The following is a 17,123-nucleotide window of genomic DNA, read 5'->3' as shown; positions in this document are numbered from 1 at the left end:
CAGGCTGGGGACCCGAGGAGGAGATGTGGCTCCCCAGAGGCGTCCCATGTGTTCATGGGGCACCCCTCTTAGCAAGGTCACAAGGTTACTAGTCCATCCAAACCTAAAAGGCCAACTTAAAGGGGAATTACTTGTTCTTTCCTGCCTGGGGATGGGGTGGCCATGGTCCGTGGCCCCGCCGGACCCAGGTGTGTGACCTCCTGTCCATCTAGGCTTCCTGACCTGTCGGTGTATGGGGGCCAGTCTGGGGCCTCCCACCCGACTCGCAGCACCACGGGGCCCAGGGCCCACCTCGCTGTGGATGGCTTCTTTCCCGCCCCCAGCTGAGCTGTGGGCCCCTGCGTGTGCTCTGACCCCCGGGGTTAGGAAAGGCCCTCAGTCCTCCTGTGCAGCCACACCAGGGTACCCGCTGCCCAGCCCTGAGCGTCTGAGCTGTTGGCAGCGCACAAGGACCCTGGGACCAGGTGTCACCCGGGGTCCGGGGGTCTGAGGTCAGGTGACCTCAGGTGATGTTGTCTCCGAGGTCAGAGGATCTCTGAGGTCGGGGTCTGTGCCGTCAGGGAGTCTCTAGCTCGGGCACAGCCCGAGTGTGCCTGAGCTGGAGACGTGTGGTGGACACGTGTCCCGTGATGGACACATGTCCCGGGACCGAGGGGGTCAGCGTGATGGCAAGTGGGCAGCTGGGATCTGTGCCCAGGGGAGCAAAGGGGTACGCAGACCACACAGCTCAGACTCCACAGCCAGGGGGCTTCTGGCCGGGGGTGGAGATGGGGCAGGTGGATCCCCATGCTGGGGTAGCGCCCAGCGGGGAGGAGGGGTGCATGGCCTTGTGGGTCGTTGGCTGTGGGGTCCCGGAAAGCTGAGGACGCCACCCTGACCTACGGCACAGAGTCTGGTGGACGGAGTCAGGGTCATGCCCTGAGGTTCTCTGGTGTCCCTGGGCGTCATTCGCCGAGCTTCCCCGTGCATACCCTCAGCTCTGCCCTCTGCTGCCCGGCCCAGCTGCGGGTGGCTGTGTCTGCGGAAGCCTGAGTGTAACGCTTTTCTCCTGGGGTCTACAGGCTTTGCCTGTGTGACAGCCACCAGGGTGTGCCCATCAGGGCTGTCACGCCTTCCTGGAGGACTAGTGCCTGCCTGTTTCTTCCCTGTGTGCACAGCCTCTTCCTCCAGGCAGCCCTTCCTGGGCCGGCGTGCAGCCCATCTGCACCTAAGGATGTCACTCCCATCAGCCCACAACAGACAGCTACCGGCTGCATCCTGGTGTGGGGGGGCCATGGGCTGAGTGTGTCCCAGAATCCACGTGTGGATCGTGACCCCCCCAACGGGGTGGGGTCAGGATGGGCCCTCTCAGATGTGGTGAGGTTACGGGGTGCAACTCTCACGATGGATGAGGGCCCTTACAGGGAGACCCCCACAGAGCCCCAGTCCCTTGTCCACATGAGGACACAGTGAGGAGATGCCGTCCCTGAGCAGGAGGCCTCACCACACACCCACCTGCTGGCGCCTTGACCTGGGCCTCCTGGCCCCAGAGCCATGAGAGATCCAAGTGTGTTCTGCATAAGCCCCCAGCTTGTACAAGTTGCCCCCAGCCCGTGGGACTTGCCCCCAGCCTGTGGGATTCTCTCATGAGCCGGGTATCACAGGGTCACTCAGTCTAGTCCATCTGGAGCTGATGGCAGCACTGTTCTCCCCACCCTATTCTCTGCTCTCCTGCCCGGGCTGCACCCTCTCTCCCCTGCCTGCTGAGGCACCCCTGGGCTCTCTGCCTCTTCAGGCCCCCAAGTTTTATCCCCAAACAGCAGCAGGATGAAGCTGCTCAGTGTGGCAGAGACTGCACCCCTGTAGGCACAGCCTGGCTCGCAGCCTCTCTCCAGCCCCAGGGCCTTGGCACCTACCACCCATCCCCTGGGGCTGCTCTTCCCTGGGTCACCGCATGCTCTCCCGGCAGAGAGGTGTGGAGGTCTCCCTGACACAGTCAGAAACAACAGCACCCCTCCCCCAGTGCAGCCCCAGCCTCCTCCACAAGCACTGGGTCACCGTCATGACCGTCGTTCCCTCTCATGTCTACATGTGGCTTCTTATCTGCCTGTGGCTCTTCCTCTTGGTTAAAATTTAACTCCCGGGAAAGGGGAACCCTCCTGCACTGCTGGTGGGAATGTAAACTAGTTCAACCATTGTGGAAAGCAGTATGGAGGTTCCTCAGAATGCTCAAAATAGAAATACCATTTGACCCAGGAATTCCACTTCTAGGAATTTACCCTAAGAATGCAGCACTCCAGTTTGAAAAAGACAGATGCACCCCTATGTTTATCGCAGCACTGTTTACAATAGCCAAGATATGGAAGCAACCTAAGTGTCCATCAGTAGATGAATGGATAAAGAAGATGTGGTACATACACACAATGGAATATTACTCAGCCATAAGAAGAAAACAAATCCTACCATTCGCAACAACATGGATGGAGCTGGAGGGTATTATGCTCAGTGAAATAAGCCAAGCGGAGAAGGACAAGTACCAAATGATTTCACTCATATGTGGAGCATAAGAACAAAGGAAAACTGAAGGAACAAAACAGCAGCAGAATCACAGAACCGAAGAATGGACCTACAGTTACCAAAGGGAAAGGGACTGGGGAGGATGGGTGGGAAGGGAGGGAGAAGGGCGGGAAAAAAGAAAGAGGGCCTTACTATTAGCATGTATAGTGCGTGGGGGACACAGGGAGGGCTGTGCAACACAGAGAAGACAAGTAGTGATTTTACAGCATCTTACTACGCAGATGGACAGTGACTGTGAAGGGGTATGTGGGGGGGACTTGGTGAAGGGGAGAGCCTAGTAAACATAATGTTCTTTCTGTAATTGTAGATTAATCATACCAAAAAAAAAAAAATTTAACTCCCAGGCAGAGGGTTCTGGCCCCTGCTGGGACCCTCCTGGCCCACGACTGGCAGGCTCAGTGAGGAAAGTCCATATGTGTTTTCCAATGAGGAAAAAGAAGAAAAGCACATTCTTCAGCCAAAAACATCAGCCTTTCTGCAGTTTTAATGTGTGTTAGCAACAAATCAGTTTGAAAATAGAATGTGTGAAACTGATGTTAGAATTGTTTCTAACACACGGCCACTGGAATGGCCCTACAAACCCTATTCATAATAGGAAAGAGGTGCAGGCGAGGGCGTGCAGAGATGGGACCCCTGGGCACTGGTGGTGGGAATGTAAAGTGGTGCAGCCGCTGTGGAAAATCGGCTGGCAGTTCTTGAGGAAGTTAAACAGAATTACCCTGTGGCCTAGCTTTTTCACCCCTACGTTTATACCCACAAGAGTTGAGAATGTGTTCAGATGAAAATGTGTGCACAGACGTTGACAGCAGCATCGTTCACAATGGCCATAAACGGGGAACCGGTGTCACGGATGCACATGTGGTCCATGCACACAAGGGAACATTACTCAGCCCTGAAGAGGAGGGCAGCCCTGAAAGGCACACAGCATTGATGGACCTGAGCTTGCAGTGCTCAGGTAGAGACGCATACACACAGGGACACATGGTGGGGGGGTCCATTTATAGGAAACGCCCAGAACAGGCAGATCCACAGAGAGAACAAGGATTCGTAGCTGTCGGCAGCTGGGAGAGCTGGGGAGGCCTTCTTGTGGGGTGGACTGTTCTGGAACCAGAGAGAGGGGAATGATTGTGCAACCTTGTGATTGTGCTAAAAGGCCCTGAATTGTTCACTCTAAAATGGGTAAAATGGGAAGTTCACCCTGAGAACAACCTCAGTGTGTAGTGTTCTGGCTTTTTCAGTAATTTCTCTTTTCTTGGTTTCTGGAGGTGACTCACTCCAATTCCCTGTCCGCCTCGGTCTTTGATAAGCCTTGCCTGGTTCAGGGGGCTACCATGTGGAGCCCCGAGGCTGCTCTGGGGAGAAGTCGGAGGACACGCCTCCCCTCCCGCCATCTGGGACCCCCATGGCCAGTGTGCATGGCTGTCCAGCTCGGTGGGGTGGGAGGGTGGGGGGCGGCTGCCTCATCTCTGCTTGGCGTGTTCTGCTCACCTCAAGATCTTTACTTTTTCCCACCTGCAAAGAACCAATTCCTGATGCATCTGGCCTTCCTAGGCTGTGGGCATTTTCCAGGGGACACTGTATGACCCCATGCGCCAGCCCCATCAGAAACGTTCACATGTAAGGCAAATGGGCGAAGGTGCGTTTTGGAATTGAGGCAGGCAGTCCAGCAACACTGTTTACGTTGCTCCACTTCCACCAGCCCTGGGGTTCTGCTCACTTGAGCCTCAGCCCCATTGTGTTTAACAGCCCATCTCCCTGATGCAGGGCACCCGGGCCTGCCAGGGTGGATCTTGGAGGTATCAGACTGACCCAGCTCACCCCAACTGTTCCTAAACCTTTTCCCAGGACATGTGCTGGTCCCACGTGCACGGTGGGGAAGGCACTCACCCCGGAGGGCGTTGTTCTGTGGGAACCACGGTTTTCCTCATCTGGGATCCCCTACTTTTGCGTCCTGCGGGCATGCAGCACCGCGACCCTTGGAGACTTTGCCCATGCGCTCATGCCAGTGGCTGAGAATTTACCAATGTGAATGCAACCAAAGTGCCCTCACCTCCTGTGTACTCAGAAGCCGAGGAAAAACTGGGATCTCCCTGTTCGCCTCCCACACGTGTGAGCTGTAACCCACATGCCCTAAAGCCCACCTGCTTCAAGCATACCATCTGGTGTGTTTTAGGATATTGAGAGCTAGGCCACCATCGCCACGGTCGGGCTCAAGAACGTTTGGCCTCCCCCAGGAGAAAGCCATGAGGTAGGTTCGCCTTTTAAAAACTCCGGTCAGCGTGCATTGGTGTCCCCGTTCAGCCCCGCCGACTGGGTTCTTCTGTGTCTGGCCTCTGCCTTCTTCTGGCACAAAGCCGACCATAGAGGGCCTGGCTGGCCAGGGAGATGCTGTTCCTGAAAGCAGGTCCACTCGGTGGTGCTCGCTCGCCCAACATCTAAATTCCTTGTTTTTTTTTTTAACTTGTTTTCAAGAAAGACTGTTTCTGAAAGCAGAGCCCTGGTGCCTGCCTGGAATGGCATCCATGAGGCCCCCATCTCCACCCTCCACCTGACTCCTGAAGTCGTCGGCTCGAGCAAGACCCCGGTGATCCGACAGCCCTGTAGATCAGCGTCTGAGAGGGGCTACCTGCAGCCCCACCAGGCAAATGCCATCGACGGCCGGTCACCGTGTCCTGGACAGCGCCGAGGTGGCTGCCGTCCCGCAGAGACGAAATCAAATTAAACTGAATTCTAAGATGATTTAAAAAGGGTAAATGAAGTGAAAAAAATAAATGAATTAAAAATAAAATGAAAAAATACTTTAAAAATAAAAATAAATGTAAAAGGAGAACGCAGTAATAAAATACATCGCATGAAATCAGATCCGGGGCAAGGCCCTCCTGAAGCCGGGTGACACTACGTGAACTTTGGCCCTGCACATGCTCTTGGGGAACCACTCCTGTCTCAGAGCCCCCCTCCTCGGGGCTCCAGCCACCAGCCCTGCAGAAACACATTTCTTCCTTTCGTGAGCTGTGTGAATAACCGACTTGCACCCCTAGGGACCTTCCTGCCCTGGTTGGCCACCTGTGTCCCAGTGGGTTGGCCCAAGCAGAGGCTGGATAGCATTTGCTGGTATGGAAAGCACAGAAGGGCATCATTTCAGACAGTGTTTAAAGATCCTAAGTCACGAATATCTGGCAAACTGTCCCCCTCTGCGGTGGGCTGAATGGTGCCCCCCCAAAAGACATGTCGAGGTCCTGACCCCAGATGGGGTGAAATGAAGAATATCTGAGCTGAGGTCTTTCTAGATGAGGGTGGCCCTCCACCCAATGACAGGTGTCCTCATAAGAAATAAGAGGAGAGACACAGGCACAGAGGAGAAGCCACATGGAGATGAAGGCAGAGACAGGAGGGATGTGGCCACACTCCCAAGGCTGCCTGGAGCCCCCAGAGGCTGGCAGAGGCAGGAAGGAGCCTCCCCTGGGGGCCTGTGGAGGGAGCACAGCCCTGTCCTGCCTGGACCTCAGACGGCTGCTCTCCAGGGCTGGGAGAGGCCGGTTGCTGTGGTTTTAAGGCCCCTGACTTGGGGTCATTTGTTACGCTGCCCCAGGAAGTTAACGCACACATGCCCTTCTCTCCCCGTTTGAAGGGGCGCAGAGATGGCTCCATCCATGGAGGGGGTCACCAGCGCTGGTGATGGTGAGCCTACTGGCTTTGGATCAGCTCAGCAGCTGACAAAGTAACGGTGACAGCTAGGGGTCTCAGGCATTTTTAGGGCTGTGTGCCATCAGGGACAGATGGACTGAGCAGAACACCAGAAAGCGCCCATAAGCTTTGTCACCCCATTAATTAGGCCAATGGGATTTTCTGGAGTGATCTGTCTCTGGCTCACCACTGGCCTCCTGCAAGGACCTTCTGGTAGTGGCCTTGAGCAGCTAGCCGTCCCCCGCTTGCTAACAGACCCACACTCCGTGAAGCTAGGAGATCGGGGGGCCCTCCAAGCCAGCCTGTTGTGAAGAAACAAAAGTTCCCCGGAAGAAGAGGCCCACCAGCTCCTGACCGAATATTCAAAACGGCTTCACGGTCTCCCAGGTAGGAGGCTGGCGAGAACAGTACATCGGACATGCTTGGATGGCACAGGACGGAGTCCAGGAATGGGGACAGGCTTGGTCACCTGGGGCACGGGGCCAACTGACACCCAGCATCTCAGAACAATGTTTTCAAAGCTTACGATAAAACATTCATTACAAAGCAGACAAAGTTTATGCAAAGATAAGAATTAAAGCCGTGAAAACATTTTCTGGTAGAGCAATAACCTACTAACACACTAAGAGCCAGGTGGTGCATTTATATTAGGAGCAAAGTCGATGTCCTATTCCACATTTTAAAGATACACCAGGGTGCAAACATTTGCTCAAACCTCTAGTCTCAGTCTTGGGGGGTGTATAGCCAGAAGTAGAATTTCTGGTTCCTGTGGTCATTCTGTTTGATGTTTTGAAGCACGTCCATCCCGTTTCCCGCTAGCAGGATAGGTTCTCGGAAAGCGCATTCCAAGCTCCTGCTGCTGGTGCTGCGTGCGTGCGCTTCTCTCTTGGATGGACGTGCTTTTTGCTGCCTGTGAGTTGGGGGTGTTCGACCTGCTCCCCAAGGCCCCGGAGCCGCCTGGCTCAGCGGCGATGGCTGCACGTCTGGCCACCGGCTCCCACGGGACGGAGCTTCTGTTGGACGCCTGTGCATCCCTGAAGTTGCACCAAGAAGAAATGCGGAGAGGAGAAGGTAGGTGTTGTTTGGCATTTTACAGGAGGCGTTTGAAGTTTGCACTCAGATGCCTTTTCTGCAAAGGGCCAGAGAGTCAGTGTTTGCAGAATGTGGGCCATGTGGTCTTAGCAGCAGCTGCTCTGGGGGCCTTGGAGCTCGGAGACCTGATGTAAATGAGTGTGCATGGCTGGGTTCCTATAAAACTTCATTTACAGAGACAAGCGGTGGGCCGGAGTTGGCACCTGGGCTGCAGCATGCTGACCCCGGTTCTAGGGATTTTCACGTGCTGCTGTGCACACAGACGCCGTGAACCAGTCCCCATTGGGAAAACAGGCAGGGGAGTCATTTTCCCATTAAGCCAAATTTGTCCGACGGAAGGGCTGCCGTTCGTTTTGAGATTATACTGCGATGTGGGTGTTGAAGTGGCTTTTCTCCTACGAAGTAGGGTGATGTTAGCTTTTCTTTTCTCTGAAATGTCCTTACTTTGTGAAATTTAAATTGTGAGTGCTGTGATGATGGGTCAGGGTGTATTTAGAATTTTGTAGCCCTGGGGATTGGCAAAGTCCAGAAACAGTGCACGAAGAGGGGAAGTGTGTGCCCGGCATGACAGGGGCAGGTGTGCCACATCCGGGCAGAGGCTTCCGGAGCCAGCAGCCGGCTCACCGTCACTGACCCTGATGTTTCTCCTTGGCGGCTCCCCCTCTGGGTCTGGAGCCTTTGGTTCTTGTTGATGCCCAGCCCGGGTGAGGGGACACGTAGGTGTCCAGGCCGGGAGGCCCTGGGATGCTCAGCTTGGAGGCAGATGACTGGAGAGGATCCGGTTGGTTCTGTGAGCTCTGCCTCTGGGGCCCCAAGGAGTGGCCCTGATTGTTCAGAGGTGACAGGAGGCCTTCTTCTTCTGAGCAGGGCAAGCCATGCGCCTGTCCTAGGAGGGACGGCCCACTCCAGGCACAGGACTGCAGTGGGATCCCCTGTGGGACAATGGGAGCTGTGGGCGCTGGTCCCGAGTGGGGAGGAGGGACATAGGCTTGGCGACTGGGGTGGCCATTTGGAGACATGGCTCGGACCTGCCGAGGGGCATCCTTGGTCAGGATGAGGCCCCCCAGGTGGGGATGGGGGGTTGAAGGCTCCCAGCCAGGGCACCTGGTGTTGGGGGTCACGATGAATTACCCCAGGTGGGGGTGGAGGGGTGGGAGCCCCAGCCAGGACACCCGCTGTTTGGGGTCAGGACAAGGCCCCCAGGTGGGTGTGGAGAGAACCCCCAGCCAGGGCAGTTGCTGTTGGGGGTCTGCCCAGAAGGTCCCTCTCTGCTCACTCAGGATAAGCCCCCAGCTGTGGGGAGTTCCTCGCTGGTCAGAACCACGTTTCCATGGTGCTGGTGGCAGCGTCCACGCGGCACAGATAAGCAGTCTGACGGCTCCTTTTCTGTTGTTTTCATCTGCTTTCAGGTTTGTATCCCAACACCGAGCTGTCCAGCACCTACCCGGCCAGGGCCAGCCCCACCTGCCAGTGCGACGTGCTTCTGTCCACGGCGGGGACCACCTACGGGTGCTGGAGGCACCTCATGGGCTGTGGGCTGTGCGGGTCGGCAGGCTCCCTGGGCTGCCTTCCAGGCTTCTGAGCACCCGGAGGGCCAGTTTTCCCACAGAACCAGACCCGACACGGCTACGCTTGGGCCCCCAGGTCCTGTTCTCCTTCCCCAGATGAATTCGCTCAGTGTACATGTATCCTGATAGGAAGTCCTGCGGGTCAGTGGTCTCCAGGGTACCAGGGGGTGGCAAAATGGCCTCCAGTTGGGAACCAATGCTCTACACTGTCCTTCTTAGTTATTTCAGCCCAGCCACACTGTGAGCCGACAGTACGTCCACCGGGAAACACGGGGGCCAGTTTAATTTGAAAGGATACGATCGATACGACATGTATTCATGTTTATAAGCATCATTTGACTTCATATTTATATTCCAAGATCCCATAGATGTGAGACACAGCCCGGGGCTGCCTGCTGGATCTCTGCCCAAGGGTGCAAGTCACAGAAGGCCCCCCGGATCTCTCGGGGCCTTGCTGGACCCTCAGGCTGGTCCTAGTGGCTTCAGAGCCTCACCCCAGGGGCAGAGAGATGGTACTGTCGGTGCAATGGAGAGGGTCGTCCTCCTACAGGCTCTGCCCTGGGCTTCCGCACAGGTTCCCATGCCGTCTGCACGTAACATCCGCACCCCTCGGACCGCAATGTGCTGATCTTTGAGATACTTCCACGGATGAATCTGTGTGTGCATAGAGCAAACACAGAAAGAATCGATAGTTTAAAAAACCAGAGTTTGTGGTTCTACTCATGTCAATCCTCCCTCTGGGTGATGATGTGCAAACCCACCATTTGAGTACAAGATGAGGTGCAGTTTGCAATCCGGCCGGTTGCCCGGGTAATAGGTCAGGTGGTTGCTCTTCTTTGCACACATGCACAGAGATCTGGGGGTGCCTGGAGTTCTGCCATGAAAGTCCCGAGGTGGTGAGGAATCAGGGGCTATTTTCAGTTTCCATCTGGCTGTGGGCTGGTGTAGGAAGAGAATGGGGAGGGATGCGGTGTTCCTGGGGCTGCTCGGCGCTCCCAGCCCTCCCTTCCAGTGGAAATGGGCTTCCAGAGGAAGACGATGCCTTCCAGCCATGCTCCACGGCTCCCGCAGCTGGGCGCACGTTGGCGGCTGACCGAAGGATACAGCTCTTGGCTCGGCAGGGGGTGACCTGTGTGATGGTTTCTGACGACCTCTCTGGGTTTTCATAGTTTTGACAAGCATACTTTCACACACCAGGTTGGAGGGTGAGTGGCTCAGTACAAAGTGCATGTGAGACCTGCAGGAGGCCTGGAGCGTCCACGGGAGATGTGTGCTCACCGCCTCTGACCCATCACTGTTCCGTGTCATCTGTGACCTTGGGGGTGAGCAGGTGCCCCTAGACTTTGCTGCTGGGCTTCCAAGAGTATTAATCCTTGTTTCAATAGTGCCCTGTAAGCAAGTGAAGGCAGAAAATGGAAATCCCACGTGGGGCGGTGGAGAAGGGCTTCCTTCCGCATCCTGAAGGCTGAAGCCCTCCCAGCACCTCCCCATATGCAGCCAACTAGCAAAGGCGCAGAGGAGGGAGTGGGTGGGTGGAGCCGTGGTTCTCCAGGTCCCTGGGGCACCTGCCGAGACTCAGTTATTGGGTCCCCACCCTCTGAGGTTCGGACCCAGGGCATCTGGGTGGAATGGAGCCTGCGTTTCTGACAAGCACACAGGGATGGTGGTGGCATCTGCAGGTGTCCTTGGGGCACAGTTACCCTGAAGTTCCCTTTAGCTTTGTGACATGCCCATGCCAGCTGGGGTCTGGGTCTTTGCTCCATCACCCCTGCCCAGCCACCTCCAGGGGCCTCCTGCTTTCTGGGTGGACAGCTGGTGAACAGCACCCTGTCCAGGCTCCCTGCCTTCCCCTTCCCTGGACATTGTGGTCCTGTTCATGAGCAAGTGTTTTCAGACATTGTGGAATCCAGGTCCCAGTGCTGGGGCATTGGTGTGTCTAGACCCCTTCCTACGAGGGTGGAATCATGCATTATTTATATAGTCAAGTGCTCAGAAGTGGTTCAGTAGTAAGTGATTCTTGCTGCCTGTCCGATTCATGCTCAGTTTGTAGAGGGACCGTTAAGCTCTTCACTTTATAATTGTTTGTTGAGCTCTGGCAAGAGCCTTGGGTCCTAATCCCATCAGTGTTACATGTGGGTCTTATCCTGCAAGATCCAGGAAGCTGTTTCAGATAAATACCCAAACCAACGTTCCTACACACCGTAACTGCCCCACAGGGCCTGCAAATTCTCTGCACACTTTTGTTGAGACGTGTCCATGAGTGTGGGTTAAGGGTCTGTGCTCCGGGGTCACTCCCTAAAACAGTGATCTTCACTCGCCTCCCAGACTGGCTTGTCAGCCTTGGCTGGCTTTCCCTTTGTTAGAGCTTCTTTCTTCTCTTTTTGCTTGCATTTTAATGTTTGAAGGAGCAAAATATGCATGTAATTCAAAAGCTAAAAGCCGCCTGAAAAGGCCTATGAGGAAGAGTCTAGCTTTGTATCCTGACCCCTTGATTTGCTTCCTCTCTGGGTCTTGTAGGTGAGCTGTTTCATCCTGGGTGTTGGGTTTGTGCTTCCAGTGCTGACTTTGTAAGAACAGCAAACGTTGGAAATTCATCCCATGCTCTTGGGTAGGAAGAATTAATATTGTCAAAATGGCTATCTACCTAAAGCAATCTACAGATTCAAAATACAGAAAGCATTCTTCAATGAACTGGAGCAAATAGTTCTAAAATTCATATGGAATGACAAAAGACCCCAAATAGCCAGAGCAATCCTGAGAAGGAAGAATAAAGCAGGGGGAATGAATTATGCTCCCTGACTTCAAGCTCTACTACAAAGCCACAGTAATCAAGACAATTTGGTAGTGGCATAAGAACAGAGCCACAGACCAGTGGAACAGACTAGAGAGCTCAGATATAAACCCAAGTATATGTGGTCAATTAATATATGATAAAGGAGCCATGGATATACATTGGGGAAATGACAGCCTCCTCAACAGCTGATGTTGGCAAAACTGGACAGCTACATGTAAGAGAATGAAACTGGATCACTATCTAACCCCATACACAAAAGTAAACTCGAAATGGATCAAAGACCTGAATGTAAGTCATGAAACCATTAAACTCTTAGAAGAAAACAAAGGCAAAAATCTCATGAATATAAACATGAGGAACTTTTTCATGAACATGTCTCCCTGGGCAAGGGAAACAAAAGCAAAAATGAACAAGTGGGACTATATCAAGCTGAAAAGCTTCTGTACAGCAAAGGACACCATCAGTGGAACAAAAAGACATCCTACAGTATGGGAGAATATATTCATAGATGACAGATCTGTTAAGGGGTTGACATCCAAAATATATAAAGAGCTCACATGCTTCAACAAACAAAAAGCAAATAATCCAATTAAAAAATGGGCAGAGGAGCTGAACAGACACTTCCGCAAAGAAGAAATTCAGATGGCCAACAGGCACATGAAAAGATGCTCCACATCGCTAGTCATCAGAGAAATGCAAATTAAAACCACAATGAGGTATCACCTCACACCAGTAAGGATGGCCACCATCCAAAAGACAGACGACAACAAATGCTGGTGAGGATGTGGAGAAAGGGGAACCCTCCTACACTGCTGGTGGGAGTGTAAATTAGTTCAACCATTGTGGAAAGCAGCATGGAGGTTCCTCAAAAAACTAAAAATTAAAATACCATTTGATCCAGGAATTCCACTCCTAGGAATTTACCCTAAGAATGCAGCAGCCCAGTTTGAAAAAGACAGATGCACCCCTATGTTTATCACAGCACTATTTACAATAGCCAAGAAATGGAAGCAACCTAAGTGTCCATCAGTAGATGAATGGATAAAGAAGAGGTGGTACATATGCACAATGGAATATTATTCAGCCATAAGAAGAAAACAAATCCTACCATCTGCAACAACATGGATGGAGCTGGAGGCTGTTATGCTCAGTGAAATAAGCCAGGCGGAGAAAGACAAGTATCAGATGATTTCACTCATTTGTGGAGTATAAGAACAAAGCAAAACTGAAGGAACAAAACAGCAGCAGAATCACAGAACCCAAGAATGGACTAATATTTACCGAAGGGAAAGAGACTAGAGAGGGTGGGTAGGAAGGGAGGGAGAAGGGGAATAAGGGGCATTATGATTAGCACTCATAATGTAGGGGGGCACAGGGAAGGCAGTATAGCACAGAGAAGACAAGTAGTGACTCTATAGCATCTTACTACACTGATGGACAGTGACTGTAATGGGGTATGTGGGGGGGACTTGATAATGGGGGGAATCTAGTAACCATAATGTTGCTCATGGGATTGTATATTAATGATACCAAAATTTAAAAAAAGGAAAAAAAAAGAAAACAACAACAAAAATATTAGGCTAAGTAAAAGAAGCCTGACAGAGAAGACCACATGTTGTACAATTTCATTTATATGAAATGTCAAGGAAATGCAAATCTACAGAGATAGTGTGTTAGTGGTCACCTTGAGCTGGAGATTGAGTGCAAATGGGCATGAGTTTTCTTTTTGTGGTTATGAAATGATTCAAAACAGTATTGTGGTGATAGTTGCATAACCATGTGGATAAATTATAATCATGGAAATGTATGCTTAAAATGGGTGAATTTTATAGTATGTGAATTATATGCAATAAAACTTAAACCATTATAAAAAACAGCAAACGTGTATACATCTGTGGGTATGTGTATGCATGCACATATCTGCCTGTTTATATTTGTGTATATGCATACATCTGTATATACGGATGTGTATATATATATGTCTGTGTATATGTGTATATATATATATGCATACACCTATGTGTATATGTACATGTGTATATACATGTGTGTATATATGTATATGTTCTGTGTCTGTGTATATACACATGCATAATGCATGTGCATGCATTCACCCCCCACACATATGTGTGCAAATGTGTGCATGCACATGCATGTGTAAACATGCACAATGTATTCGCACACATGGGTGTGCATTGTGTGTGTTTATGTGCAATATATGTGCATAATGTATATGCATGTATGCGTGTCTATATGGATTATATGTACATATGTATGCACACCTGTATGTTCTGTGTGTATATGTGTATATTTGCAACATGCATGTGCACATATGTGTAACACACGTGTGTCACATACATGGACATGCCAGCATGTGTGCATGTATACATGTGTACACATATATGGATAAATTTTGGTACAGCAATGTCACATGCTCTACTTGTCACCTTGCACATGGCTTTTTTCGTGGACAAGCAGCCAAGAGAACCCCCCAGATCTGCATGTAAGGAGCCTCCTTGCCGCTCCTGTGCCCCCCATGCTCTGCCCACGGCCATCCCCACATTCACACCACCAGCCCCCTATTGATGGAAACTCTATTAGAGTCACTGTATCATTGCAAATCACTACCAATAATACAGGATCTTGTTTGAGACAATTTTTTTAAAGGCATATTTCATTGTGTTTTGTTAGAGGATCGAGTGCCCAGTAAAATGGGTTGAGATTTATATGAAAATCATCTTCATATTTGGTCAGGATGCTTGCATTTGAGATTTCAGAGAAAATGGAATGTTAAATAATTTTGAGGATTTGTTTCCAAACAAGGGAGGAAGAAATAAGAGAAACCACAAAGTTCCACATCTGCTTTTCAAATTGTGAACGTTGGGTGTTCAGCTGTACATTATTCTGCCCAAACAGGAAACTCCCCAGCAGGCCTGCCAAGGCCTCACATCCTCCCTTCCATGCTGACTTTCGAAGGGTTGGGGCATCTTGCTTGCCTGTACTGAGAATGCTGATAAGACTTCCTTTAACTTGCATCCCATCAGCGCATAAAGCAGTTGGCCCATGGAACGTCTGCCACCTGCTCTCTTCCTGGCCGCGCCGGCAGCTGCTTTATGCTTTATGCATCCGTGTTTCTGCAAATTCCCGCTACACTAAACAGTACATGAAGGTTCACACCTGAGACTACATAGTGGTCAAGAACACCATGTAGGCAAGTGGTCCAGTGAGAGACGATTCCCCCAGACCCTGACCCCATGTCCACACCTCCACACTCCCCGGACATTAGGTCTTTGTGGGGAAAATGAATTTTTCCTGTTTGAAATCTGGGAATGATGGTCACATGGCTCTTAGCCGACACCCCCGGGGCTTGTGAAGCCGTGTCCAGCCCATCTCAACGTGGGAGTGGCTCATACTCCCCTGAAGGTGAAGGCAGCATGGCTGGCCAGCCCTGTGCGTGCAGGGCCACTGCCTCCTCCATCCCTGGTTAGGCCCTGAATGGCCAGCATGGTGGCGTGGGGGCGCTTTGCACAATGCCCCTGGTCACCGGGTAGAGCTGGCCGGCCCCCAAGGCCACCTTCCTGGAAGGGACAAGGGTGTTCGGTTTGTGTCTATCCTGCAGATAAGGATGGAAGGTGCCTGGGTGGAGGGAGAGGTGGGGCCAGGGTTCTGTAAGGGACCGGAGTAGGGGCGCAGGTCCTCAGGCCCGGCCATCCGTCCTCACGTCTGCCTGCCTCGCCCCATCCCAGGCGGTGACGTCCTTGTAATCGGAAGCCTCCTGGACGTGGAAGTGTGGGGACCCCCCACCACACAGCTGTACTAGCTCAACATGCTGGTGCACATGGGGGGCCGGGAGAGGACGTTCGCCCAGTTCCCCTCCTTCCTGGCATCCGCTGGCTTCTGGAACCCCCAGAGCAGGGGCCCCCTGGGCATCTATGGGGCCATCCTGGCCAGGAAGTTAGCCCCCCGTGGCTGCAGCTCCCACCCAGGTGCGAAGAGGTGGTCATGCTGATGCTTCTTGGTTTGGGCGCCCAGCCGGTGGCTCGGGGTGTTTGCTGACCGTTACCCCCTGCCTGTCACCTGGTGGACTTTGTCCTGTATAACATGCATGCAACCCGTGACATCGATGTGCATCATGCGTAGGGCCCGCCAGGCTGCTTAAAGCCAAATCCTTCCTGGGCGCAGCCTCGGCCAGGGAGGGGAGGCGGCAGGTTGACATGCACCAGGGTCACTCAGCCTCCCACGCTTGTCTTAGATGCAGCCACTGCATGTGCCGGGGTGGACGTTTGTTTTCGCGGCCACAGCATGGCAGGTAGACCTGTACATAAATGCAGAAGCCACGGGAGGGGACTGGGTGGTCTCTAAAGCCTGGTCCGTCCTCAGTCCCCATGATGCTCGGAACCCATCCACACTGCTGTTCTTGCTGGGCTGAGCTTGGGTCCTGCAGACACTGGCCGTGTCAGTCATCTCATCTTGTGGGGACGCACGGGCATGTGGGGCTCCTGGCACGCAGGGTGGAGGTCAGGGATGTCACTCAGCGCCCTGCAGTGCCCAAGCCGCGCACCCCAGAGAAAGGTGGGTGGAAATTCTGCTTTACCAAAACATGTCATTAATAGTAAGACCATTCCCCAGATACCTAACATCCTCCCCAGTAAACCGAAAGGTGAATGTGGCAAATTGTACGTTATGTAGGATTTTCGGTAATTAAGACAAATCCACCACAAGTGCCAGCAGGTTCCCCTCGGCACAGAGGCGGTGCCACACAGGCGGTGTGCGGGCTCTGCAGGATGGGCAGGCGGTCACTGTGGGAGACCAATGGGAACGGGGGACAGATGGCCCTCATGTCCCGGCCGGCCAGAGTGAGCGCTGGCTGCACGCACAGGGCACCTCCGCCCTCCCCCGTGAGCCGCAGGTGGAGTTCCTGCTTCTCAATCCAGGGCAGCAGGAGGGTGGAAGGGTGGCACGTGGGCCAGTGCGCCCATGTGGCCTCAGACTTCCCCCAGCACGGTGTGAGGTGGGTGCCAGGTGGGCACACCTGCAAATGGGAGCAGAGCAAGAGGGGTGGGCCAGTGCATGCCAAGCAAAGTCCCCCAGGGAGCTGGCTCAGGGCCCCAAGGACAGGGCACCTGGGAGAGGGGGATGGGCCACAGCACCCGGTAACGGGGTCACAGTGCTGGGCAATGGGGACGTCTGTGAGGTCCTTCTGAAAATCTCAGCCCCCTCAGAGCACTGAAGGCAGGTGGGCCTGGCCTCAGCAGATGGGATGGGGGTCCCTGGGGAGAGGGTGTCGCCTCCAGGAAGCCACCTCCCGCGGGAGTGACCGGGTGTGAGCCAGCTGTTGTCACAGTGGACAGCAGGGGTCGCCCTCACCTCGCTGTCTCGCCGGCCTGCAGGTCCACCCGTGTGTCTCCAGAAATCCATGAGGATGGGGA

General features: G+C 53.1%; 1 protein-coding gene across 1 annotated transcript; it reads left to right on the top strand.

Annotated features, from left to right (window-relative positions):
- The first annotated feature begins 7,130 nt into the window (after positions 1–7,130).
- On the top strand, positions 7,131–16,008 carry LOC130682121 (acetylserotonin O-methyltransferase-like). The gene is given in 3 exon segments (XM_057496252.1): positions 7,131–7,311; positions 8,742–8,906; positions 15,441–16,008. Coding segments are annotated over 3 exon segments (609 nt in total). The 3' UTR covers positions 15,704–16,008.
- Positions 16,009–17,123: the final 1,115 nt, after the last annotated feature.

The sequence above is a fragment of the Manis pentadactyla genome, chromosome Y, assembly GCF_030020395.1.
Source record: "Manis pentadactyla isolate mManPen7 chromosome Y, mManPen7.hap1, whole genome shotgun sequence".
Lineage (NCBI taxonomy): Eukaryota > Metazoa > Chordata > Mammalia > Pholidota > Manidae > Manis > Manis pentadactyla.
Note: the sequence above shows the minus strand (reverse complement) of the source record. Positions and strands in the feature narration are given on the sequence as shown.